This window comes from Schistocerca gregaria, chromosome 2 (assembly GCF_023897955.1).
Source record: "Schistocerca gregaria isolate iqSchGreg1 chromosome 2, iqSchGreg1.2, whole genome shotgun sequence".
In the NCBI taxonomy this organism is placed as follows: Eukaryota; Metazoa; Arthropoda; class Insecta; order Orthoptera; family Acrididae; genus Schistocerca; species Schistocerca gregaria.
The window spans coordinates 537,605,869-537,633,408 of record NC_064921.1 but is presented as its reverse complement, the minus strand read 5'-3'; the positions used below and the strand labels follow the sequence as shown (position 1 = coordinate 537,633,408).

Sequence of the window (27,540 nt, the reverse complement as noted above, 5' to 3'; positions counted from 1 at the left end):
TGAGACTGGTTTGATGCAGCTCTCCATGCTACTCTATCCTGTGCAAGCTGCTTCATCTCCCAGTACCTACTGCAACCTACATCCTTCTGAATCTGCTTAGTGTACTCATCTCTCGGTCTCCCTCTACGATTTTCACCCTCCACGCTGCCCTCCAATGCTAAATTTGTCATCCCTTGATGCCTCAAAACATGTCCTACCAACCGATCCCTTCTTCTAGTCAAGTTGTGCCACAAACTTCTCTTCTCCCCAATCCTATTCAATACCTCCTCATTAGTTACGTGATCTATCCACCTTATCTTCAGTATTCTTCTGTAGCACCACATTTCGAAAGCTTCTATTCTCTTCTTGTCCAAACTAGTTATCGTCCATGTTTCACTTCCATACATGGCTACACTCCAAACAAATACTTTCAGAAACGACTTCCTGACACATAAATCTATATTCGATGTTAACAAATTTCTCTTCTTCAGAAACGCTTTCCTTGCCATTGCCAGTCTACATTTTATATTCTCTCTACTTCGACCATCATCAGTTATTTTACTTCCTAAATAGCAAAACTCCTTTACTACTTTAAGTGTCTCATTTCCTAATCTAATTCCCTCAGCATCACCCGATTTAATTTGACTACATTCCATTATCCTCGTTTTGCTTTTGTTGATGTTCATCTTATATCCTCCTTTCAAGACACTGTCCATTCCGTTCAACTGCTCTTCCAAGTCCTTTGCCGTCTCTGACAGAATTACAATGTCATCGGCGAACCTCAAAGTTTTTACTTCGTCTCCATGAATTTTAATACCTACTCCAAATTTTTCTTTTGTTTCCTTTACTGCTTGCTCAATATACAGATTGAATAACATCGGGGAGAGGCTACACCCCTGTCTCACTCCTTTCCCAACCACTGCTTCCCTTTCATGCCCCTCGACTCTTATTACTGCCATCTGGTTTCTGTACAAATTATAAATAGCCTTTCGCTCCCTGTATTTTACCCCTGCCACCTTTAGAATTTGAAAAAGAGTATTCCAGTCAACATTGTCAAAAGCTTTCTCTAAGTCTACAAATGCTAGAAACGTAGGTTTGCCTTTTCTTAATCTTTCTTCTAAGATAAGTCGTAAGGTCAGTATTGCCTCACGTGTTCCAACATTTCGACGGAATCCAAACTGATCCTCCCCGAGGTCTGCATCTACCAGTTTTTCCATTCGTCTGTAAAGAATTCGCGTTAGTATTTTGCAGCCGTGGCTTATTAAACTGATAGTTCGGTAATTTTCACATCTGTCAGCACCTGCTTTCTTTGGGATTGGAATTATTATATTCTTCTTGAAGTCTGAGGGTATTTCGCCTGTCTCATACATCTTGCTCACCAGCTGGTAGAGTTTTGTCATGACTGGCTCTCCCAAGGCCGTCAGTAGTTCTAATGGAATGTTGTCTACTCCGGGGGCCTTGTTTCGACTCAGGTCTTTCAGTGCTCTGTCAAACTCTTCACGCAGTATCGTATCTCCCATTTCGTCTTCATCTACATCCTCTTCTATTTCCATAATATTGTCCTCAAGTACATCGCCCTTGTATAAGCCTTCTATATACTCCTTCCACCTTTCTGCCTTCCTTTCTTTGCTTAGAACTGGGCTGCCATCTGAGCTCTTGATATTCATACACGTGGTTCTCTTCTCTCCAAAGGTCTCTTTAATTTTCCTGTAGGCAGTATCTATCTTACCCCTAGTGAGATAAGCTTCTACATCCTTACATTTGTCCTCTAGCCCTCCCTGTTTAGCCATTTTGCACTTCCTGTCGATCTCATTTTTGAGACGTTTGTATTCCTTTTTGCCTGCTTCATTTACTGCATTTTTATATTTTCTCCTTTCATCAATTAAATTCAATATTTCTTCTGTTACCCAAGGATTTCTAGCAGCCCTCGTCTTTGTACCTACTTTATCCTCTGCTGCCTTCACTACTACATCCCTCAGAGCTACCCATTCTTCTTCTACTGTATTTCTTTCCCCTATTCCTGTCAATTGTTCCCTTATGCTCTCTCTGAAACTCTGTACAACCTCTGGTTCTTTCAGTTTATCCAGGTCCCATCTCCTTAATTTCTCACATTTTTGCAGTTTCTTCAGTTTTAATCTACAGGTCATAACCAATAGATTGTGGTCAGAGTCCACATCTGCCCCTGGAAATGTCTTACAACTTAAAACCTGGTTCCTAAATCTCTGTCTTACCATTATATAATCTATCTGATACCTTTTAGTATCTCCAGGGTTCTTCCACGTATACAACCTTCTTTCATGATTCTTAAACCAAGTGTTAGCTATGATTAAGTTGTGCTCTGTGCAAAATTCTACTAGGCGGCTTCCTCTTTCATTTCTTATCCCCAATCCATATTCACCTACTATGTTTCCTTCTCTCCCTTTTCCTACACTCGAATTCCAGTCACCCATTACTATTAAATTTTCGTCTCCCTTCACTATCTGAATAATTTCTTTTATTTCATCATACATTTCTTCAATTTCTTCATCATCTGCAGAGCTAGTTGGCATATAAACTTGTACTACTGTAGTAGGTGTGGGCTTCGTATCTATCTTGGCCACAATAATGCGTTCACTATGCTGTTTGTAGTAGCTTACCCGCATTCCTATTTTCCTATTCATTATTAAACCTACTCCTGCATTACCCCTATTTGATTTTGTGTTTATAACCCTGTAGTCACCTGACCAGAAGTCTTGTTCCTCCTGCCACCGAACCTCACTAATTCCCACTATATCTAACTTTAACCTATCCATTTCCATTTTTAAATTTTCTAACCTACCTGCCCGATTAAGGGATCTGACATTCCACGCTCCGATCCGTAGAATGCCAGTTTTCTTTCTCCTGATAACGACATCCTCCTGAGTAGTCCCCGCCCGGAGATCCGAATGGGGGACTATTTTACCTCCGGAATATTTTACCCAAGAGGATGCCATCATCATTTAATCATACAGTAAAGCTGCATGTCCTCGGGAAAAATTACGGCTGTAGTTTCCCCTTGCTTTCAGCCGTTCGCAGTACCAGCACAGCAACGCCGTTTTGGTTAATGTTGCAAGGCCAGATCAGTCAATCATCCAGACTGTTGCCCCTGCAACTACTGAAAAGGCTGCTGCCCCTCTTCAGGAACCACACGTTTGTCTGGCCTCTCAACAGATACCCCTCCGTTGTGGTTGCACCTACGGTACGGCCATCTGTATCGCTGAGGCACGCAAGCCTCCCCACCAACGGCAAGGTCCATGGTTCATGGTTCATCTGCAAATGGATGAAACAAATTGATTCAAATATTGAGTAGAACACTTTGATTTCACATTTTAGTTTCCATTCCTTACCCGTGTTTTTTTTTTTTAAACGTAGGACGTGATGCTTTCGTGTTGGCCACTTCTGAGTATAAATTACTTTGTTCTCTAACTGATCTAGATCGTTTCAGGCTCTAGTGGAATGCCGACAAAAAGAAAAGGAATATAGACTGTACTTCGACAACTGGAACAGGTTTTCAGACTGTAATTTGTTCTAAATTCTAAATCAATGCTCGCTCAATATATATCGAAATTTTGATAAGTGAAATATTTTCTCACTTGTTTTCTTTTCCTAACACTGGTTGCAATACACAACTTCATGAACGTGAGATGTTCCTTTGGTTCTATGTCGTTACGTATTCTCTACTCATTACAACGCGAAAACGAAACCATTCGCTAAAATATCAATGCGGGTAATACGTCTTTCTTTTGGCTGTGTGAGAAGCACTGGGTCTGCACATTGAATAACAAATTTTCTGCTAAATTTTTTTTGAAAATGAAGCGATAACTTTATGATAAGAACGAAATATAGACATACGCGGTCAGGACGTACTTTACAATTACAAACTGCAAGAATTGTGTGAAGACTGTATATGACTTAGGTGAGCCAGCTACGAGAGACCGAGAACCAGATTTTGAGATGACGATGTCTTTGACATTAACTAACTCACGTTGCCAACTACATAAAGTGAAATGAATAAACAACAAAATTTTATACTTCATCCTATCATATTTCTGCAAATGTGCAAGAGACTCGACTAATATTTCTCTTTACAGGTAGCATTATCATCGTCAATTTCGGTGATTTTCATTGACAAAAAACTAACGCTGGCGCTTAACGAAGGTAGCATGACGCAGCAGACTGTGGGCTTTGCTTGCCTTGCCTTTGCGAGCCATGACAATACGTAACGCTTACGTAATGTCCTAGAAGAAGTAGTTTAGAGGTGAACCCAAGAGTTTGGCACGCGAGTTCTATGGGCCCGATCGTGGAGATTAGGTAAGTGTCTATGGACTTTTAGAATATTTGATATCGTCAACATGAATTTAAAGTCTGGTTTCGTAGGCGCCTGAAACAAAGTTGCCTCCAGATAATACAAGGCATTGAAGCAGTTCTTTCCATACAGCTTACCGAGTAAAACGTCGAATTCACTTTGGTGCGTAGTTTATTCTTCACACTGTGAGTAGCACTAGATGTTATTGTTATTTGTAATTGTGTAGCGAAGTTGCTGGTGCGAGTCGAGGAAAGGGTCAGTGTATAAACGCTCAGTGAGTAAGCTCATAGGAACACAGTCAAGGCAAATATTTCAAGTTTGTATATTGTAGGAAATATTCGTGTAGTTCTGCGATGAGCGTGACAGTCTTTTAGTATGAAGCAGTAAACCACAACACCGATTCCTTAAAAGAATCGTTGTCCCATGTCTGATTACTTAACAAATGAGATAATGTGTTAAATATTTGACATTAAGCATGTAAGCGATAATTAGAAATAAGTTTGAAATCATGTGTAAAGTTTGCTGAAAGTCGCTTAGTGCTCTCTTTATCAAGGACTGGATGAGTATAGTTCGGGTAATACGCGCTCCGTTTGAAGTAAAAGCTAGTTTTTTTACGTATCTCACTGTTTATGACGTCATAAATCCTGAACTATGAGTCGCAGAATAATACAATTGAGTGGTACATTAAGTTGTATATATTGATACTGTCTGCAAAATGTGTTACGAATAGAATTAGTAGTAAAGAAGTTATATATATTTGAACGTCATGCTTGATGCTGAAAAATTTATTACATGAACAGTGAAAATATAATAATCAATAAACCTTTCTCCTTTCGTCGTTGCGAGAGGGGTGTCAGCGAGAGAAAGGTTTGGAACTGTGTAAAGTTTGTTGGAAAGCGCTAAGTGCTCTCATTCTGAAATCTGGGTGAAAATAATCTGGGTAATTGAATTAGGCTGCCTCCAGAAATACACAAAATTTCAGGTACAATACTTCCCCTGATGTGTTAAACCTTTAACATAAAATTGTACCTCATAATAAGTAGATTATAACGGGATATTTTGAGCATGGCTGTATTTCAGTAACGGTTACGGAATAGCAGATAAAGAAGACAGTCAAGCAGTTGCAATACAAATATTACAACTGGTTGTCCGTCTTACTCATCTGCCATTATGGCAGGATTTTAAATTTTTATATTCGGTTGGTAATTATAAGAAATACTGAAAATACTTTTTTTCTCGTGGTAGCCGTTAGACTGGCATCCTGCAACTGCAAGACTGCACCATGAAATATCAACCGGTTTAGTCCTTCGATAAAGTAGGGTCTGATTACTCGGCGATGCCGGCAACATGTTTATCCCAATCTCTTATTAGATAGAAAAATAGATCTGTCTGTAGTGTCAAAACGAACTCAGTTTCAGTTATTGTTGGTGTCTCCGACTTGAGTTTATCGTAATTTAATTAAAGAGAGTTTTACACCAGATGCGATTCGCTTTTATTTATGAAGCGTCTTCTATGGTTATTCAGAAAATTCGATACATATGTTTGTACATTTTGGTTGTTTTAGATTAAAATTAGCATTTTTGTTTATAAAACTGATGTGCTCTTTACTTACTGTGTTATGTCTCTTTTATGTAATGATCAGCCAGAACATTATGACCAGCGACCCACTATCGATATGAGCCCGTCGAGGCGACAGCAGCGTCACCTGGCGAGGAATAACAGCTAGTCAGACACACGCACACTGCACGCAGTATAAGTGAGCGCGCTGTCCATGTGTAGAATGGGTAAGTCGCGCGATCTGTTTGAGTGATGGTCTGGAGGCCTGGCACGAGGGTTTCGGAAACTGTATAATTTGTGTGTTCGAGAAGTGCTGTGGTGTATGTCTTCAACACGTGACGAAACCAAGGTTAAATCACGTCCAGGCTTCGCGGGGTTGGGCGACCCCCTTCATTACAGATGTCGGATGTCGTAGGCTGGGCAGACTGGTAAATCAGGACAGGGGGTCGAACTGTGGCGAAACTAACATCAAACTTTAATGCTGGGCAGAGTAAAAGTTTGTCTGAACACGCAGTGTACCGAACACTCCTAACGATAGGCCTCTGCAGCCGACGACCAATGCATGTGCCAATGTTACGACCATGACATCGGCAATTACAACTGAAATGGGAACGTGGCCATCGGTACTGGATGTTGGCGCACGGACAGAGCGTTGCACGGTGTCATGAATCTCGACTCCTTCTTCATCATGCCGATGGGAGGGCGCGGAGCCGTCATCTTCCAAGAGAACAGCTCCTTGACACCTGTACTTCCGGACGGAGACAAGCTGGCGACGGCTCAATTATGCTCTGGGAAACGTTTCACGCGGGCATTCACGGGTGCAGTGCAGTTTGTGCATGACACCGTGACGGCCAAAGAATATCGTACACTGGTTGAAGACCACGTACGTCCCTTCACAGCGATCATGTTTCACAACGGCAGGGGCATTTTTCAACAAGATAATGCGCCACGTCACAAGGCCCAGAGTGTCATGGAGTGTGTCGAGGAACACAGTGGCGAGCTCCAATTGATATGCTGCCCCTCCCTCCCTCCACAACAAGCCAGATCTGGACCCAATGGAACACATCCGGGATGTCATTGAACGTGGCGGCGAAGCTCGTCGCCCCCTGCCCCCCTCCTCTAATTTACGGGAATTGCGTGACTTGTGTGTGCAGATGTGGTGCCAATGCTTTCCAGCCCCCTACCAAGGCTTCATTGCTTCCATGCCAAGACACGTAGCTGCTGTTATCCGTGCCAAAGATGGACACACCGGCTATTGGGTAGGTGGTCATAATGTTCTTGCTGATATGTATAAAGACGGAGAAACCAATTTTAACAGCTGGTGCGGAAGATGGCCATGCAAAGAAACATATTGACAAACTTAGTTTATTTACGCGTTTTTAAAAGTGTACATATAAAAGGCAAATTATAAAGCAAAATCTTTTATAAAGTCATTGTAATATTTGTTTAATACGACATTTCATTATATTATTCCTTTTTCTTGTGCCTTTGTCCCACATTGGTGCTGGATCAGCATGGTTATGAACGGATATGGCGTAGTTAGTTTAAGGGGTGGCCTGATGCTCTTCCTGTCGTCACCCCGTTACGTGCAGGGACGAAATGTGTTCACCCCAGCTGTCCGCGGGTAGTGCGATTGATATGAAAGTACTGGAAAGTGTTCTGAATGTTCGTGAATCGTGTAACTGGGCAGGATTTGGGTACAGTCCCGGTATTTACCTCGTGGGATGTGGGAAACCGCCTAATTCTTAGAGGCCCGCGTCCAATCAGTAAAAGGACTGATGACATAAAAAAGGGTCATTTATTTCCCCCTCCAAGCTCAAGAATCAATAATTTTTACATGACTATTTTTGAAGGATGTTCTTATGATTTTTACACCTCACTCTCTTTTAAACAGTAACCCACCACCAAGGGGGAAATGTTTCCGCCACTGTCATTAGTCAGGTCGCGAAAAACGAAGCTATATATTCGACACATATCGATGGTTTTAGGTTACGTTTACATGCTACCCGCTTCCACCCCGCACCACTCCTAGGTGTGCTAGTCTTACTTCCACAGCATTTTTATTTTCGACATAGTGAGCCGTCCTGGTAGTAGGTTTCGTTGAAATATCTCTACACGCTCCAAAGCTCTGGCGCATGAGACGATACCTGGACGTTGGCGTCATTTGGACCGCAGCTGCAACACGGCGAACGGAAACCCGAGGCCGCTGTTGGATCACCTGCTGCACTAGCTGCGCGTTGCCCTCTGTGGTTGCCGTACGCGGTCGCCCTACCTTTCCAGCACGTTCATCCGTCACATTCCCAGTCCGTTGATGTTTTTCAAACAGATCCTTTATTGTATCGCTTTTCGGTCCTTAGGTTACATTAAACCTCCGTTGAAAACTTCGTCTTGTTGCAACAACACTGTGTTCTAGGCGGTGGAATTCCAACACCAGAAAAATCCTCTGTTCTAAGGAATAAGCCATGTTGTCCACAGCACACTTGCACATTGTGAACAGCACACGATTACAGCAGAAAGATGACGTACAGAATGGCGCACCCACAGACTGCGTTGTCTTCTATATCTTTCACATCACTTGCAGCGCCATCTGTTGTTGAAAATTGTAACTACTGTAATTTCGAAAGTTTGTCCGCCTGAAAATGTACTGTTGTCCCAAGCATATTGCAACAAACGGTGTATTTCTATCGCTGCTCGTTTAGTTTTTATTGCCGTTTCAAATATACCCTTTATTTCGGGCGGATTATAGTATTTGAGAGTTATAGCATCGCGCCTTAGTACCTGAATAGTGTAAATTCGCGTAGTCGTCAGTCTTCTGTTTTTGTTTTGAACGGCCAGTGTCGGTTGGTCACAGCCAGTGTGTTCCCTGCCGCCGTTGCATAAGCAGCTGCCAGCAGCAAGTCGTATACCCCTAGCTTACTTATTTGTTACATAGTTTAATTCTTAATTTCTTTGCGCGTTTTTGGGTACTTGCATTGTTTAATTCATATATTTCGGGCGTATTATAGTATTTGAGAGTTGTAGCCTCGCGCTATAGTGTTTACTTGGTAGATTTTTACTTAAATTGCGTGTGAGTTTCGTATAGGAGGTGTAATTTCGAGTTTTAGTTACTGTAATCGTAAATTCAGGCAAATTGTAGCGCAGCCGTTAGGCATTTGTACAGGTTAGTTGATACATTCTTTGCGTGTTTCGATTGCGTTATCTAGGCACTTACTCGTGTTTCAGTAACTCTTGTTCAACATCGATTAGAATTGAGAGGGAATGCGATTGCTGTGTTCGGATGAGGGCTGAGTTGGCATCCCTTCGCTCACAGCTGCAAGTGGCGCTGACTTCGGTCGCGCAGCTGGAGGCTGTTGCCAATGGGCACCACTGTGGGGAGCCGGAATTGGGTATAACGGGGATGTCAACCTTGTCCCGTCTGTCCCCAGATCGGTCTGCCGCTGTGGTTGCCCCGGTTGCTGCCCGCAGTGGGGCTGAGCCCTCGCCTGTGGTTGATTGGGAGGTTGTTCCAAGGCGTGACAGGTAGCGAAAGGCGTCCCCGGAGGCTGACCAGAAAGTCTCCCCCGTGCGTCTGACAAACAGGTTTCAGGCACTGTCTTTGGCTGAGCCAGATGCAGCTGCCTGCCCTGTTTCAGAGGATCATTCTCAGCCTTCAAGGTCCGGGCAATCGCAGAGGGTGGGCTTATTGATAGTTGGGAGCTCCAATGTTAGGCGCGTAATGGGGCCCCGTAGGAATATGGCGGCTAAGGAGGGGAAGAAATCCAGTATGCACTTTGTGTGCATTCCGGGAGGAGTCATTCCTGATGTGGAAAGGGTCCTTCCGGATGCCATGAAGAGCGCAGGGTGCAGCCAGCTGCAGATGGTGGCACATGACGGCACTAATGACGTGTGTCGCTTTGGATCTGAGGAAATTCTCTCTGGATTCCAGCGGCTATCTGATTTGGTGAAGGCTGCCGGTCTTGCTTACAAGATGAAGGCAGAGCTCACCATCTGCAGCATCGTCGACAGAACCGACTGCGGACCTTTGGTGCAGAGCCGGGTGGAGGGTCTGAATCAGAGGCTCAGACGGTTTTGCGACCGTGTTGGCTGCAGATTCCTTGACTTGCGCCATAGGGTGGTGGGGTTTCGGGTTCCGCTGAATAGGTCAGGAGTTCACTACACTCAGCTGGCGGCTACACGGGTAGCGGAGGCTGTGTGGCGTGGACTGGGCGGGTTTTTAGGTTAGAAGGCCTCGAGAAAGTATGGGGTGGGCTGCAATCTCAAAGAGTGCATGGCAAATACAGGAGGTGCTTGGATCAAGGAACAGTCGGAATTATAGTTGTAAATTGTTGTAGTTGTGCTGGAAAAGTCCTTGAGCTTCAAACGCTAATAGGAAGCACAGAAGCTGATATCGTTATAGGTACAGAAAGCTGGCTAAAGCCTGAAATAAGTTCTGCAGAAATTTTTACGAAGTCTCAGACGGTGTTCAGGAAAGATAGATTAGGCAGAATTGGTGGTGGAGTGTTTGTGTCTGTCAGTAGTGGTTTATCTTGTAGTGAAGTCGAAGTAAATACTCTGTGCGAATTGGTATGGGTGGAGGTTATACTTAACAGCCGAACTAAGTTAATAATTGACTCCTTCTACCGACCCACAGACTCCGATGATACAGTTGCGAAACAGTTCAGAGATAGTTTGAGTCTCGTAGCAAATAAATGCCCCATTCATACGGTTATAGTTGGTGGGACTTCAACCTTCCCTCCATATGTTGGCAAAAATACTTGTTCAAAACCGGTGGTAGGCAGAAAACATCTTCCGAGATTGTCCTAAATGCTTTCTCCGAAAATTATTTCGAGCAGTTAGTCCACGAACCCACGCGAATTGTAAATGGTTGCGAAAACACACTTGACCTCTTAGCCACAAACAATCCAGAGCTGATAGAGAGCATCATGACTGATACAGGGATTAGTGATCACAAGGTCGTTGTAGCTAGGCTCAATAGCGTTTCTTCCAAATCCATCAGAAACAAACTCAAAATAATTTTATTTAAAAAAGCGGATAAAGTGTCACTAGAAGCCTTCCTAAAAGACAATCTCCATTCCTTCCGAACTGACTATGCAAATGTAGACGAGATGTGGCTCAAATTCAAAGATATAGTAGCAACAGAAATTGAGAGATTCATACCTCATAAATTGGTAAGAGATGGAACGGATCCCCCGTGGTACCCAAAACAGGTCCGAACGCTGTTGCAGAGGCAACGGAAAAAGCATGCGAAGTTCAGAAGAACGCGAAATCCCGAAGATTGGCTAAAATTTACAGACGCTCGAAATTTGGCACGGACTTCGATGCGACATGCCTTTAATAGGTTCCACAACGAAACATTGTCTCGAAATTTGGTAGAAAATCCGAAGAAATTCTGGTCGTATGTAAAGTACGCAAGCGGCAAGACGCAGTCAATACCTTCGCTGCGCAGTGCCGATGATACTGTTACCGACGACTGTGCCGCTAAAGCGGAGTTATTAACGCAGTTTTCCGAAATTCCTTCACCAGGGAAGACGAATGGAATATTCCAGAATTTGAAACACGAACATCTGCTAGCATGAGTTTTTTAGAAGTAGATACCTTAGGGATTGCGAAGCAACTCAAATCGCTTGATACGGGCAAGTCTTCAGGTCCAGATTGTATACCGATTAGGTTCCTTTCAGATTACGCTGATACAATAGCTCCCTACTTAGCACTCATATACAACCGCCCGCTCACCGATAGATCTGTACCTACAGATTGGAAAATTGCGCAGGTTGCACCAGTGTTTAAGAAGGGTAGTAGGAGTAATCCATCTAATTACAGACCTATATTATTGACGTCTGTTTTCAGTAGGGTTTTGGAGCATATACTGTATTCAAACATTATGAATCACCTCGGTCTACTGATACGTAATCAGCATGGCTTCAGAAAACATCGCTCTTGTGCACCGCAGCTAGCTCTTTATTCGCACGAAGTAATGGCCGCTATCGACAGGGGATCTCAAGTTGATTCCGTATTTCTAGATTTCCGGAAACTTATTATCGCTTTTTGAGTGATGGTTTATGATGCTGATATGTGGTGTCTGTTCTGACGGACACGTCCGACAGCTCAGACACCACATGTCAATAGATGCCAGGTATCTCTCTGAAGAGTCGTTAGACGCAGTTTGTATGGTGTTTCGGAAATATCTGTAATTACCGATATGCAACGTGTAGCTGGTGTCAGTCCAGACAAATACTGCTCATCATATACTTCATGCGACGCTAGCGACAACGGCATGTGTCGGTTTGTTTTCCGTTTCAAACGAAATGATTTTTGAATCGGATTTACATTCGACAGAGCGGCCCCATATTAGCCTAGTGCGATATTCGTTTCACCGATGTGTATTAACAGGGACAGTAAACCACGAGGAATAACCGGTACCCCAGCAGCCACTCGTCAGTGCAGTAGAGTGAGAGCGGTCAAGGTCGGTGCCGCCGCTGCTGCAGAACTGGTTGTTCCACCCTGTTAGTACACACGAATATCGCACTAGGCTAATCTGGGGCCGCTCTGTCGAATGGGCGCGTAAAATTACACTTTAAAAATTATTTTGTATGTAACGGGAAACAAATCGACGCACGAAGGACGTGACGTGCAGCATTTGTCGGGACAGACTCTAGCTACACGTCGCAAATCGAAATTGCCAATATCTGCCGAAACAACAGAAAAAATGCGACTGACGACTGGTAGGAGAGACATCCTTTGTATTAGAGATGACGGCTCCAGCTACTTTCAGTGCGGATGCACCATATCTTCCGGCCCGCGGTTGAACTTGGCAAATGGTACGAGCAGCGCGGAGGGGGGGGGGGGGGGGGGGGGGTGGAGAGGGCTAATGGACGGGAGAGTAGCGTGTGACAGGTTGAGAATTTGGAATGGACGGGAAGCGTTTGCAGCTGGCTGACACCGTTAAGGAAACAGCGGGGCATCTGGGTTCGAGTCCCGATACGTAAGTGCTACGTGTCGCCTAAGATCATTCTACAGCATTTCTTATCAGTTTAAACATTATGTGTTTTATTTTTTCGTGTATAAATTTATTGTGAAACAGTGTTTAATATTTATGTGTTTTCAGTTTATTTGTGTTTCATGTGTGTAAGTTTATAGTATGCACGTAAAATATGCAAAAGCAAAATGCTCTCTTTTCAGAGAAGCAATATACATCAGTTTTGCGGTATTTTGTGCCATATATTTTAAATAAGGTGTTTATAAAGAAATTTTGTACATCTCTGCCTCAACCCTCCCTCTTCCCTATCTCTCCCTCCCTTTCCTCTTCCTCGCACTCTCCTTCTTCTTTCTTTCTTAAACCAAGGTATACTTTGTTAAAGTGCGCTGTCTTTTCCATCTGTTCTTTGCCTTTTCAAACATCTATAATACACTTAAACGTAATTTGCTCCTCTTCATTATTATTCGTATGCGTGTCTCTAATTTCTTAGGTATCACATTCTGCTTTTGCCCCTTGATCAATATATCGTGTGTATATTGTAATGTGCTTGTATTTTTGTGTGTAAATGTATGTTTTTGTTACCATGCATGTCACTGTGTTAAAAAAATACATCCAAAAAACATGACACTCATATTTACATCAATATCGAAAGACAAGAATGTATAAAAAACTGAAGCATGTAAAACAATAGATATTTCGAGTCACAAATAAACTCATCTGAAAAAAAAAGATCAATCAGTTAAAAAAAGGGCCGGTCGGAATGGCCGTGCGGTTCTAGGCGCTACAGTCTGGAACCGAGCGACCGCTACCGTCGCAGGTTCGAATTCTGCCTCGGGCTTGGATATGTGTGATGTCCTTAGGTTACTTAGGTTTAAGTAGTTCTAAGTTCTAGGCGACTGATGACCTCAGAAGTTAAGTTGTATAGTGCTCAAAGCCATTTTCGAACTTAAAAAAAAGGCCTGGCACAATATTCAACCTTCACCACCGATTTATTTCATCGCCTGTAAGCCTGATTTCTCATATAATGTTTTATGATTCGATCAACGTCATCCATCACTAGTATGTCGCACGCTAGTTCCCTACCTGCAGTAACTGGGAAACAGAAGGCATTGCCAGACCCATATTAAAGCCGCTTCACACGCATCAATTACGCGACAGTGCCCGGTGTGACCCGTTATACCGTCAACGTGTTTGAAGGTATTGTTCTGCGAAATTACGGGGCAGTGCTCACACTTGCCCGTGGCGTGGCCGTGACAGACCAAACGGTGCTCGCGCCGACACCGTATCGTGATGCCTTATTTCTTGGGGCCGATATTTTCTCACTTCACTGCCGGGACATGATGTGTTGTTGCGTTGTCATGCAGTAGCGTATCACCGTAAACATGAATGGCGAAAAACTAATTGAATTAGTGCCGAACTATCCTGTGTCGTATGATCTCTCCAATCCCAAATACATGGACACAGAGCTGAAGAATATAGTCTGGAATAAAACAGCAGCAGAAATAAAAAAAAACTGGTAAGTACATACGTATATATTTCTGGTTTTACATTAATGAACACAGTCAGGTAGGTAAAAGGTTTTGTTTGAAAGTATTGGCTAGAGCGTTAACATTTTCTTTCCATATGGCCCGACGTCAAGAGCAATATAATTACACTGAGCGTTTATAAAAGGCAACAACCTTATGGACAATGTCTTTGTGCGATTAAAGAATAGTGATCCGATATTCGGTGGTGCTTCAATATAATAGTCCTTCTCGTCCAAAGTCTTTCCCATCAAAAAGTTGGAAAAAGTGCCACATTTCATAAAAACCTTTAGCGATTTGTAGCGATTTTCTTCCACATTTCTTCTGTCAAAGAAGGCATTAATTCATTCATCATATTGCGTATAATTACCTTGTGCAGGTTTCTCATACGATCTTGTGAACTGCACTGTGCCCCATGCGATAGCTAAATGTAACCGCATTTAGCGCATCTCCAGAGGCCAAATATCTGAATAAAGGTAGACAGAAGGTATATATCAAACGAAGGTTTTACAGGTGATCTTAGCGCTAATGAAACAATATCGCGTGAAACACAAGGAAACACTCGAACCTATACAGCGGAAGTCAATCATAATGACTGTTGATTTCATATAACACTAGTTAGCAAATTTAATCTTTTTTATGCATCTGGTTTGTAAATGGGAGAATGTAACTAATTTTCTAGAAACACACCAGAATAAAAAATTGTAACAGCGAAAATTGAAACAATTCAGTCAAATAAAAATACACATTCAGAACATTTGAAATCAATGATATTTTGTATGTATATACGGGCATCAAGCCAATAAAAAGTCCAAATTAGTTCACAAGATAGTTTCACCTTTAATCGTCTTTGGTTTTTGAAGAATGCGATGACGAAGCTCTTCTTTTGTTTGCCGTTTCATCACTCTCCATAACAAGATCCCAGCAGTAGTCACCCATCATCTAAGGGTTCCAATGGCCTTGGTAAAGGTTTTCCATGGTAAGAATGTCTTGGTGAAAGCGTTCACCATGCTCATCGCTTACGGCTCCCAAACATTCCGGGAAGAAATCAAGGTGAGAATGTAAAAAAGTGAATTTTAAGCGAATTCTATACCCCATGTTCTTATAGTCGTCCAACAGATCATACACAATGGTAACGTAGTTTTTGTTTTTTCTGTTACCCAAATAGCCCTTCACAATTGCTGTAAAAGAAGACGAAGCAGCTAATTGTATATCTGTGCTTGGTACCAAAGGTTGGACCTTTAAGCAATTTTCTTGTTGTGGTCCAACAAATATATCCTCTTTCAGCTTTGCCTCACTTGATTAGGGAAACTTAAGTGATTGAAGACCCCACCTTCTTTATCCAGAGCTTTTACAAAGTTCTTGATAAGGCTCAGCTTGATACGAAGGGGAGACAAAATGATTTTATCAAGCTCAACCAATAGGGCATTGATCACATTTACGTTTCCAGGTATTTCGTGAATCAAACCTACAAACCTGTAAGGAGTGCAAAACTTTTAAATCACGGCAGAGCTGCCATTCATGATCCTTATATTTGATTGCCTCTAGCAGCAAAGCCATGGCTTCATAAGTTTCTTTCAAGTCTACTGCGTAAGCCAAAGGTACCGATGGAAATGCATTGCCATTAAGCAGTAGTACGCTTTCAAGCTGGTTTTATTGGAGTTAATAATAGTACACCTAGCTGTATCATCAGACCATTGACATCTCTGCATACGTACATTAAATTCTGTATATCGAAATATTGAGCGGTGGAAGCACCTCTTGAACCTAAACAGGAAATTTTTGTCCCTGGAGCTAGAAGGTTCTGTTGTTGCAGTCACGACCCCAAGAGTTCAGCTTGCTGTTTCGAAAGTTTTAGATCGCAAACCACATCGTTAAATTCCTTTTGATTAAAGATCTGAGGCGAAGTGTCATGATACTGAGGGCAGTACTCTTCTATATGTTGAGTGCTCTCTGATTCACTTGACATGGTGTCTGTTTCCGTGGCTTTCAAGTTACAGACAGGGACAGGCAGCCCCTCATCATCGGACACCGCCAAATGCACTGGAGATACATTTGAATACTTTGTTTTATGTCTAGTTTTGCTTGAATATCCAGAAATACCTGCAAGACAGAAGTAACAGTCTGAATAACGGTCATTAGGCTCACACCACACCATCGGAACAACGAATGGCATGATTCGGCGTTTTCCTTTCAACCACTTGGTTAAGGTTGTAGTACAGGTTATGCAGGCAATATGAGGTGCGAAGTTTTTTATCTTGATTACCAACAGGACAATCAAAATACAATTTATATGCCTTCTAAACCAAATCAGTGATTGATTTTCTTTGGGCTTTTGGAGTGAATTTCCCAAACACATAACAAAAGTTTTCGGGATGGTTTAGCCAGCAACGAGATTTACTAGTTGGCATTTTTCATAGTTTAAGATTTAAGCACAAAAAGTTTGCACTATCTTTCACCGGAAACACTCACTGAGGATCTCTTTCACACTACTGGATTACCACACCAACTATTTACTAACGATCTGTAGATCTTCTAGCTCTCCTCTGCAAAATCAAAAACAAACAATTGAACATCAAAACAGAAGAACAGCAAAGAGCGAAATACTGAACACGAAAAATAAAAAACCTTTAAAAACTAAAAAATGATACGTGCTAGAACATTTTGAAAGGTATATTCGATTCTACACACCAAAATACACACTAGATGATGTATCTCATCCCAGATGCAAAATGGCTGTTGACTAGTGTAATTACCACTAAACTGTCCAAGTGTGTGTTAATTATACACTAACAAACCTCAAGCAACAGGGCGAGTCGTTCTCTTGGTGTAATGCCTTTTCTGCATTGTGTGTCTCGCTTCTTCAGATGAACATACAACTTGTTTATTGTCGAACGAATTTTCTGACGTATTGAAATATTCATAATACTTCGCCTCATGCGTTACAGAGTCGCTAATTCCTCTTCTGTTGCTTTTTTCTTTTCAACGCCTTATGAACCCAGTTCCGTTTTTCCTTTGTTTTTCCTCTTATTCATCCAGAATCACAGCAAACAGCATGAGACCGTCGTCCGAGAACTTCGCCATCTCGGCCGCTCAAGTGCACTGTCACAAGTCGGATTGTGGCATTACGTCTGGTGCAGTTAACGCAATCGGCTATCCGGGCGTGTGCGAGTTGATACAACCTACCGGTAACAAATCTAGCAACAAGCCTCTAAATTACTTCGATGTCTTCCTTTAATACGACCTAGCGGGGATACCAGCACGCGTGCTGCACTGAAAAAATGAGTTGCACAGTTGTGCCTAGTAAGAGAAACATAGACGTAGATATCCTAGGAGTAACGAAGCAGCTTAAATCACTTAAGAAAGGCAAGGCCTCCGGTCCAGAATGTATACCAGTCAGGTTCCTCTCAGAGTATGCTGATAAAATAGCTCCATATTTAGCAATTATATACAACCACTCGCTCACAGAAAGATCCGTACCTAAAGACTGGAAAATTGCTCAAGTCACACCAATACCCAAAAAGGGAAGTAGGAGTAATCCGCTGAATTACAGGCCTATATCACTAACGTCGATTTGCATTAGGATTTTAGAACATATATATTGTATTCGAACATTATGAAGTACCTCGAAGAAAACGATTTAGCCGGCCGCGGTGGACGTGCGGTTCTAGGCGCTTCAGTCCGGAACCCCGCGACTGCTACGGTTGCAGGTTCGAATCCTGCCTCGGGCATGGATGTGTGTGATGTCCTTAGGTTAGTTAGGTTTAAATAGTTCTAAGTTCTAGGGGATGATGACCTCAGAAGTTGAGTCCCATAGTGCTCAGAGCCATTTGAACCAAAAAGATTTAATGACATATAGTCAGCACGGATTCAGAAAATATCGTTCTTTTGAAACACAACTAGCTCTTTATACTCATGAAGTAATAAGTGCTATCGACTGGGGACGTCAAATTGATTCCATATTTTTAGATTTCCAGAAGGCTTTGGACACCGTTCCTCACAAGCGTCTTCTAAGCAAACTGCGTGCCTACGAAGTATCGCCTCAGTTGTGCGACTGGATTCATGATTTCCGGCCACAAAGATCACAGTTCGTAGTAACAGACGGAAAGTCATCGAGTAAAACAGAAGTAATATCCGGCGTTCCCCAAAGAAGTGTTATAGGCCCTCTATTGTTCCTGACCTAAGTTAACGACATTTGAGACAATCTACTTTAAATCAAGGCGACACAACAAGCACTTCACCTTGCGAAAAATATCAGAATTAATAAATAACAAGAGCATCTCGTCTTGGGCACTCCCTAAGCTGCAACCTGTATCGTCACGATTGGTCCTAACACTGTGGAGACATTCGCGGGCGGTAATGAGGAGTTGAGAATAAAAGCCTGTGCCGATTCGGACATCCGCAGGTATATCTGCGGATAACCACATTAATAATTACTTTGCGGCTAAAGGAAAGTGCGAGTATTACGATAATAACTTTTATTATTGTTTTAAGTCAATATTTTTACAGCTGTATTGGTTTCAATGTACAGAGACATAGATGGGGTAGACATCTACAAGGTCCTTGTTCCTAATTTTCTGCACAACAGCACGTACATCCAGTTTCCAACGTACCAGCAGCTGCTTCACTCTTGAATCATTCGTGTTTTGCTTGCAGTAACAGAGGTCAGTTACACAATTACCGAAAGCTGCCACAGAGCTACTTGAAGCCTCTTTTAATATACAAGAAATGTATTCGCAGTTATGAATTGTGATCAGACTCCAGCTGCACAATGTATTGATGACAAAGGAAATCTTTTCCGGACTGGGATTCGAACCAGACTGTCACACATTAAGCGAGCGGTCGCCTTAATCGCCTTTCTTGTAGATATTATTTATCATTATGAGTGCAACCCATGCGCAGGGGCCATGTTAATCTTCTCTGTATCGTTCTAATTCTTGAAAACGTACCGCTGGAGTGGGTCCACCTCGACCACACGAGCACTCCAACACCGTGCAAAACTTCCGTATGCCACCGTGTGTCTATGTCCCGTACTCCTATAACTACTGTGATTCCCGCACATGGAGAGACTTACGATTATTGTCGCTGTCTTGTCATGGCATGAAATATTATACTGCAGTGCCTGTGTTTTTACTATGTACTCTGTAATGTACTTCAGACGTGAATGCAGGAATCACGGCAATTTTTGCGAGTACAGGACGTAGACACACGGTCACATCCGAGTGTGGAAGTCTAGGTCACTCTTGGAGGCGCCCACGGATGGCGGTTGAGGCGACCGCTCGCTTAAGGCGGCAAATCCGGTTTGAGTCCCGGTCCGGCACACGCAGAATTTTCATTGTCACCAATACACTGTGCAGCTGGAGTCTGATCACATTCGCAACTGCGATTACATTTCTTGTATTTCATACACTGTCGATCGCAGCAGTCCCTGATCCTTCAGACATGCATGCATGTCTGAAGGACGTTGCGGAGTACGTTATAAAAACATAGGCAGTGCAGTGTAGTAGGTTAATATACATAATCTATCAGAATCTTCGCCTCAATGTTTGAATCAACATCAAATATCTGTATCTTCTCTTCATGCTCTGAATGTTGTTTCTTCGTGTCACATACACGTCATAAATTATCTTCCGAGTAATATCACTGAACTGCCAGAGTTCTTTTTAAATATATTTAAAAGTACACAACATAGCATTTATTACATTGAAAAGTATAACAATAGTTTAGAGTGGCTCAGTGGCCGGGTTCATGTCTTTCAATCGGACGATACTTCGGCGACTTGCGAGCCCCTAACCTACCCCAGTTATACAACCAGCGAAAGACGGCCTAATATTTAACGCAAAATCACATTCATGTGTCGTTTCTGGTGATCTTGACATCACTGAGAGGTGACGGTTACGTGGAAGTGAGACTGAAAAAATTCGTGGTCGACCGGGATTCGATCCCGTGTCATTTCGGCTTCCAGTCATACCTTTTACTACTTTATTTTTGTATTTTGCTTCTATTTGTTTTTCTTCTGCGTTTCTATGCGGCTGTCGCATGACATCTCTCAGCATAAAATTTCACAAAATTCTTTTCATTGATCACGACAGTTAGTAGCAACTTAGAGAACGTGTCAAACATATGATAGGCTGTTCTGTGTTAAAAGTCGGTCATATTCGGCCTTCAGGTTCCTCATCAGACGAAAACTTAGGGCACTCCACTGTAAGACATCCGCTGTACCGAACAGGTGAAAGGGATCTAGAAAAAAATTAATATCTGCGGATGTTGATATCGATAAACTAATTTCGGATGCTGTGTGGATGTGGATCTCAGTTTTCTTATCCGCGCAGGCCTGTTATGTATAACCATCTACTGCATTCTTTTGGAAAACTGCGGTGGCGCTTTTTGTACAAAGTGATTCCGTAATGATGTTACGAACTTCCAGTGATGGGGAGAAGGGTAAATGTAGCAATCTGAGGTAAGGATCCCTGGTCTGGCGACGACCGAATATAAAGTTATAAGCGAAAATCGTTTTTATCTCCTTGGCGGTGGACTTCTATTACTGCAGGCTTGTTGCTCTCCATATTTTGGCAGGAGGTAGTGTGGATCAAAACAAGAAAAACTGTTGTAAACCAGGGCTCTACAATGTATACCCTAAGAGCTATAAGCAGTTGTTCAGAGCTAGCAGCACTAGTTCAGTAGAAAAGATGTGTTTCATAGTAGCGAAGATGATCAAGTACTCATAGCTCTTAATTTATGCACTTTCGAGGCATGGTTACTGGACTTTTTTTTGTTTTGGTCCGTACTACGTTCTAATACAATATAGAAAGCAAAGAGCTTGCACTAGAAGACGTCCTCTGTCAGAGGTATCAGAACGATTTTCGCATGTAGCTTTCGACTCATTCGTTTGCGGACCAGGGGCCATTACCTCAAACTGATACACTGACGTTTCTTCATCATCCCTAAAGGTTCGTAACATCATCACGGATTCATCCTGTGTGTCGATGACAGTTTATTTCAGACTGCTACAGGAGCTGCGCCAGAATGTGACTCAGGCTTAGTTAGTCTAAGCAGAGACGAGATGCCTGCTGTCTGCACTGAACTGCTATAATTTTCAGCCGCCTGTCTCAGAGCTGTTCTTAGATAGGGCGCCTTATCTTGTTGATACAGCTGGTCAGTCGGTGCGTTGTTTTAGTGTGAACTTTGGCTGCGCCGCAGCAGGATATTTGTTTTCTATTGGCGAACATAAACTGCGACCAGATGAAGTAAGTACTACCAGTATCATTTCAGGAATACGTCCACTGTAGTAACATCACTTGATAGTGGAGCAGTTTGTGTTTAGTAACCACTGGTGTGTATTTTAGGTCGAATTAAGCTAGTGACTGTAATGAGAGAAAGCATTATGCTGGTAAGTGTGCCCTGTAATTTAAAACACTGACCTGACAGGTGAGAAGCAAGTATTATAGGATAATTTTTTGTTTTGTTTCGTATTATTAATGAATTCTATCGCTGATTCAACGTAGGCGTTCCCTGTGGATGGTTTTGTAAGCCGTTACTTGGCGCCCATAGACACCAACAGAAGATTCATAGCTCTACCTTCCATATAAATTTTATTTATGTGACAAAAGTTTTAATCATTATTGGGCTAATCGTAAATAAAAGGCGCAATTTTCGCCTACATTAAGGTACGAAGGATTAATCATATTTTGTAGAATTTTCAATGTTTATAGCGTTCGCTGTACCGTGTTCATAACCATACTTGAATCGTCAGTGGTGCAGTAGCTTTTCTTTCTGCACCTGGATCTCGTTACTGCTTGTTGTGTCATTTTTGCGAAAGGACAATGGGAAGAACTCTGATTTTATTACTCCCACTGTCTTTGGTAGATTCTGATTATTTAGTACAGGCACTGCACGCATTCTGTAACTATCTTTTCTTTTTTAGGTGAAGATGGTAGATATCCGAAAGCGGTTCTAATAAGGAAATACGTAGCTGTGTGTCATGCACTTGCTAAAATATATACCAGCTGTTAGCGATCTCCCACAAAAAAAGCTAAAATCTTTTTTTTCTCATGTCATCCGCCCTTATTTGCATGAAGACTGCAGATCAGTTACTTAGACCCTTGTAGATACTTTATTTTCGATAACAACACGCGAACTGAGTGCACTTCGTCTTACACCACTACGCAATGACTAGTGCTTCACTATTTTCAACGGCAATGTATTCAAAACATAACCCTGTGGATTTCACTATCTCAGTTCTCGTTACTGGCTTTTCTGCCATAGTATGCACTTCCTTTGGCAGTTAATAGCTCATATCGGCAGAGTTAGACGTACAATCTCAGCCATTGTATTCGCTGTTTGTGTGACGTGAATATATATGATTTTTGCTGTGGCCTTTCCTCATTGGGGCTCAAGTGCACATGTTCACTTCTAAAATGCTCGAGCAGTTTGTGTTTCACCTAATTTGTGGTCTTGGAAGAATGACGTTATACCGGCTACTGCAACACTGCAGTGCTGATCCACTCTTTATTTTATTTTTCTTAAATTGTCACATAATTCTAATTTTTTAAAATATCTTTGCATCCTGTCAATGCAAAGAGTTTCGAGACTGTATTGAGGAAAAACAGAGAAACGTTAAGATGGTTGTTTTAATGCTTCAGGTATTCTACATAGGCTCTCTCCACTTCAGTAAAACGCACAGGAGCCTATGAACTTCAAACACACAGAACGTTCATACAACTACGTGTAACTCACAGAAAAGTCTCTCTTTGGGATGTTGTTCAACTCGCGCGTCACACTGGCTTGAACGCAGATTCTGTGGTCAAAGCGTTGACGTTTCTCGTGAATTTCTGCACGTCGTCATTTTGTGGTAGTTTCGTACTGATAACACTAAGCCTCGTCACCTGTGATGAATTTTTTCTAGAAAAGAATTCTCTACGTTTTGCATTTCAGTCAAGTCGCAGCAGGTGTGCACGTATCGTTGTTTTTGCTAGCGAATCACGATGTGCGGAACGAACTTCTCACGCACTTTTCTCTTGTGCAAAACTTTTTGGAGAGCGCCTTGTCCACTCGATTTAGAGATGTTGCTCCATTGTGATTTGTGGCACAACGTTGACGCACTACGTTCGCACGTCCACTGCTTAACGCTGTCTACTCACAACTATCTTGTGGAATGCCCATCTGTTGTTTACAGATGTTAGGTCAAGCTGCCACCGTAGTCACTGGGCTGCCGTTACTTATATGCCAGGAATAAAATCAGTCTCGGAACTTTTTGGACGCAATTGCACACAGCATCAGCTGTCAAGTTTCCCCCGAATTGCTATGTCGTACCGGAACAGGAGTCTATATAGACGGCTTCTGTTCTAAGTACACTACTGGCCATTAAAATGGCTACACCACGAAGATGACGTGCTACAGACGCGAAATTTAACCGACAGAAAAAAGATGCTGTGATATGCAAATGATTAGCTTTTCAGAGCATCCACACAAGGTTGGCGCCGGTGGCGACACCTACAACGTACTGACATGAGGAAAGTTTCCAACCGATTTCTCATACACAAACAGCAGTTGACCGGCGTTGCCTGCTGAAACGTTGTTGTGATACCTCGTGTAAGGAGGAGAATTGCGTACCATCACGTTTCCGACTTTGATAAAGGTCGGATTGTAGCCTATCGCGATTGCGGTTTATCGTATCGCGACATTGCTGCTCGTATTGGTCGAGATCAAATGACTGTTAGCAGAATATTGAATCGGTGGGCTCAGGAGGGTAATACGAAACGCCGTGCTGGATCCCAACGGCCTCGTATCACTAGCAGTCTAGATGACAGGCATCTTATCCGCATGGCTGTAACGCATCGTGCGTACTCGTCTCGATCCCTGAGTCAACAGATGGCGACGTTTGCAAGACAACAACCATCTGCACGAACAGTTCGACGACGTTTGCAGCAGCATGGACTATCAGCTCGGAGACCATGGTTGCGGTTACCCCTGACGCTGCAGCACCGACAGGAGCGCCTGCGACGGTGTACTCAACGACGAATATGGGTGCACGAATGGCAAAACGTCATTTTTTTCGGATGAATCCAGGTTCTGTTTACAGCATCATGATGGTCACATGCGTGTTTGGTGACATCGCGGTGAACGCACATTGGAAGCGTATATTCGTAATCGCCATACTGGCGTATCACCCGGAGTGATGGTATGGAGTGCCATTGGTCACACGTCTCGGTCACCTCTTGTTCGCATTGACGGCACTTTCAACAGTGGACGTTACATTTCAGATGTATTACCACCCGTGGCTCTACCCTTCAATCGATCCCTGCGATACTTAACATTTGAGCAGGATAATGCACGACCGCATGTTGCAAGTCCTGTACGAGCCTTTCTGGATACAGAAAATGTTCGACTGCTGCCCTGGCCAGCACATTCTCCAGGTCTCTCACCAACTGAAAATATCTGCTCAATGGGGACCGAGCAACTGGCTCGTCACTATACGCCAGTCACTACTCTTGATGAACTGTGGTATCGTGTTGAAGCTGCATGGGCAGCTGTACCTGTACCCGCCATCCAAGCTCTATTTGACTCAATGGCCAGCGTATCAAGGCCGTTATTACGGCCAGAGATGGTTGTTCTGGGTACTGATTTCTCAGGATCTATGCACCCAAACTGCATGAAAATGTAAACACATGTCAGTACTAGTATAATATATTTGTCCAGTGAATACCCGTTTATCATCTGCATTTCTTCTTGGTGTAGCAATTTTAATGGTCAGTAGTGTATGTGTGAGGGTAGCAGTGCATCTAACGACTGGGAACCAGAGTCATATTAAAATTGAGTAGCCAAAAATCCGTGACGAACAACCTGCGAAAAGACACATTTTTTGTGATAGATGACAGTAATAATATTTTCCCTTTTACCTTGGTTTTGTTGTAGATTGACTGTGAACTCCGAGAGTCACGTGTAGCTAATAGGGAATGAAAGCGACCAGCACACACTGGCCGTCGGTCTCCCCACCTGCGATCGGCAGCGACACAGCTGCAAGCTGCACGGCACATGTCGAACTAGCCATTGATTTTACTTTGTGTGCACATAAACAAACACACTCACAAGTCACATTTGGCTTCCGCAATTTTTATTTGGACGTATCATTAAATTAAAAGTGGGTACCATCATCGTTTCTGATCAATGATGTTTTGCAGCAATTGTCCATGTTAGCCTATTCTGTACAGATCTCTCCATCTCTGCAAAACTATTCCAATTTACATCCATTTGATATGCTTATTCTAGTCTCAACCTAAGCTACCGTAGAGTATCGAACTGACGATTCATTGAAGGCCTCATGATGTAAGTGCTACATTTATGCTCTTCGGAAATCGAGAAGTGCTGCATTCTCTTGCTTGCCTGGATCCATGGCTTTCAGTACATCAAACAAAAAATAAGTGCGAGTTGAATGTCACATGACCATACTGGTTGGCATGGGAGATGGCATTCTATTGTAGGTATCTCGTCAACATTCCCCTGTAGCACAATATTGTGTTGCCACCCACCTACATAGGGAGAAATGATCATCACGATAAAATAAGAGAAATCAGGGCTTGCACAGAAAAATTTAAGTGCTAGTTTTTTCCGCGCGCCGTTCGAGAGTGGAACGGTAGAGAGACAGCTTGAAGGTGGTTCCTTGAATCCTCTGCCAGGAACTTTATTGTGAATAGCAGAGTAATCACGTGGATGTAGAATGGCTCTGAGCACTATGGGACTTAACATCTGAGGTCATCAGTCCCATAGAACTTAGAACTACATAAACCTAACTAACCTAGGGACATCACACACATCCATGCCCGAGGCAGGATTCGAACCTGCGACCGTAGCGGTCGCGCTGTTCCAGACTGAAGCGCCTAGAACTGCTCGGACACATCGGCCGGCGTAGATGTAGATTACAAAAAATTGTATGCTCTTCTTGTCTGAACTGTTTATCGCCCACGTTTCAGTTCCATTCAAGGCTATACTCCACACATCAACGTTCAAGAATGACTTCCTCACATTTAAATTTATTTTTGATGTCAGCAGGTAACTCTCTTTCAGTTATGTTTTTCTTGCTATTTGCATATCTGCTTTTTATATGCTCTGCATTTCGACCTTAATACCATATTTCATCCCCCAGACTATTTCCTTCAGCCTCACTTCATTTAATTTACTGCATTGCATTATCCTTGTTTTACTTCTGTATATGCTTTCCCAAGACGCTATCCGCTCCGTTCAACTTCTTTTCAAAATCTTTACAATGTAATCAGCAAATATCAAAGCTTTTATTTATTGCCCCTGAACTTTCTTTCCTATTCAACATTTCTCTTGGCTCGCTTTACTGCTTGCTCTGTATATAGACTGAATAACATCTGTGATAGCCTACAATCCTGTCCCATTCCCTTCTGAACTCTTACGTCCTTTTCATGTCCTTAGACTCTTGTAACTGGAATCTAGTTTCTGTACAAGCTGTAGATAGCCATTCTCTCCCTGTATTTTATACCCGTTACCTCCACAATTTCCAAGAATGTATTCCAGTCAACATTGTCAGAATTTTTCTCTAAATCTACAAATTCTATAAACGTAGTTTTGATTTTCATCAGTTTATCTTCTGATATCCATCGCAGGGTCAGTATTATCTCATGTATTCCTACATTTCACCAGAATCCAATCTGATCTCTCCTGAGTCTGCGCTCTACAGATTGTCCATTCTTCTGTAAGTACTATAATTCCTAACCTTCAGATATGGAACAATGAAAAAGTGCCCCCAGTCACGCACTGCACAGTAATTCGCAGAGTGCAGATGTAGATGTAGATTTAGGAACAGTACCGCGGATTATCCGCCCTTGTGGAGTTCTCTTGAACTTGTTGTCGCGTGCTTACCACCGAATTTACCGATGCGACTTAAATAATCTCTCGAGTTCAAGGTAACGGCTTTTAAATTCTTATAGTGAAATCATCATCTGGTAAAGTCTCGTTTCAGTTTACATTGCTTTCACAGGTATCATATGGCCTCTGCCTTTCTTCTCTACATTTACAGGTCTTACAGTGCATGTAAGGTAATACTAGTTCTCGTCCTTACTTGCTTCTATATCTTTTGCATGGATACTTTGTACTCTAAGGAAATCGAGAACTGTGTGTTACTATAGCACTCATATCTATGTTGTTTACTGTTCTCT

General features: G+C 42.6%; 1 protein-coding gene and 1 non-coding gene across 7 annotated transcripts in view; one reads left to right on the top strand and one right to left on the bottom strand.

Annotated features, from left to right (window-relative positions):
• The first annotated feature begins 4,188 nt into the window (after positions 1–4,188).
• LOC126330748 (cytochrome b5-related protein-like) overlaps positions 4,189–27,540 on the top strand; it is an 81,089-nt gene continuing 57,737 nt past the window's right edge. For 2 of the 6 annotated variants that reach the window (XM_049996405.1, XM_049996399.1), the window contains exon 1: positions 21,514–21,606. In XM_049996405.1, the coding sequence (XP_049852362.1) occupies positions 21,602–21,606 (5 nt within the window). In that variant the 5' untranslated portion in view covers positions 21,514–21,601. Of the gene's footprint in view, positions 4,309–14,023; positions 14,353–21,513; positions 21,607–27,540 lie in introns of those variants that run through there. The other 4 variants (XM_049996396.1, XM_049996398.1, XM_049996395.1 and 1 more) reach the window with 4 other exon arrangements.
• LOC126337518 (U6 spliceosomal RNA) lies at positions 19,216–19,323 on the bottom strand. Its single transcript, XR_007565090.1, has one exon. It is a non-coding gene; the product is annotated as a U6 spliceosomal RNA (small nuclear RNA).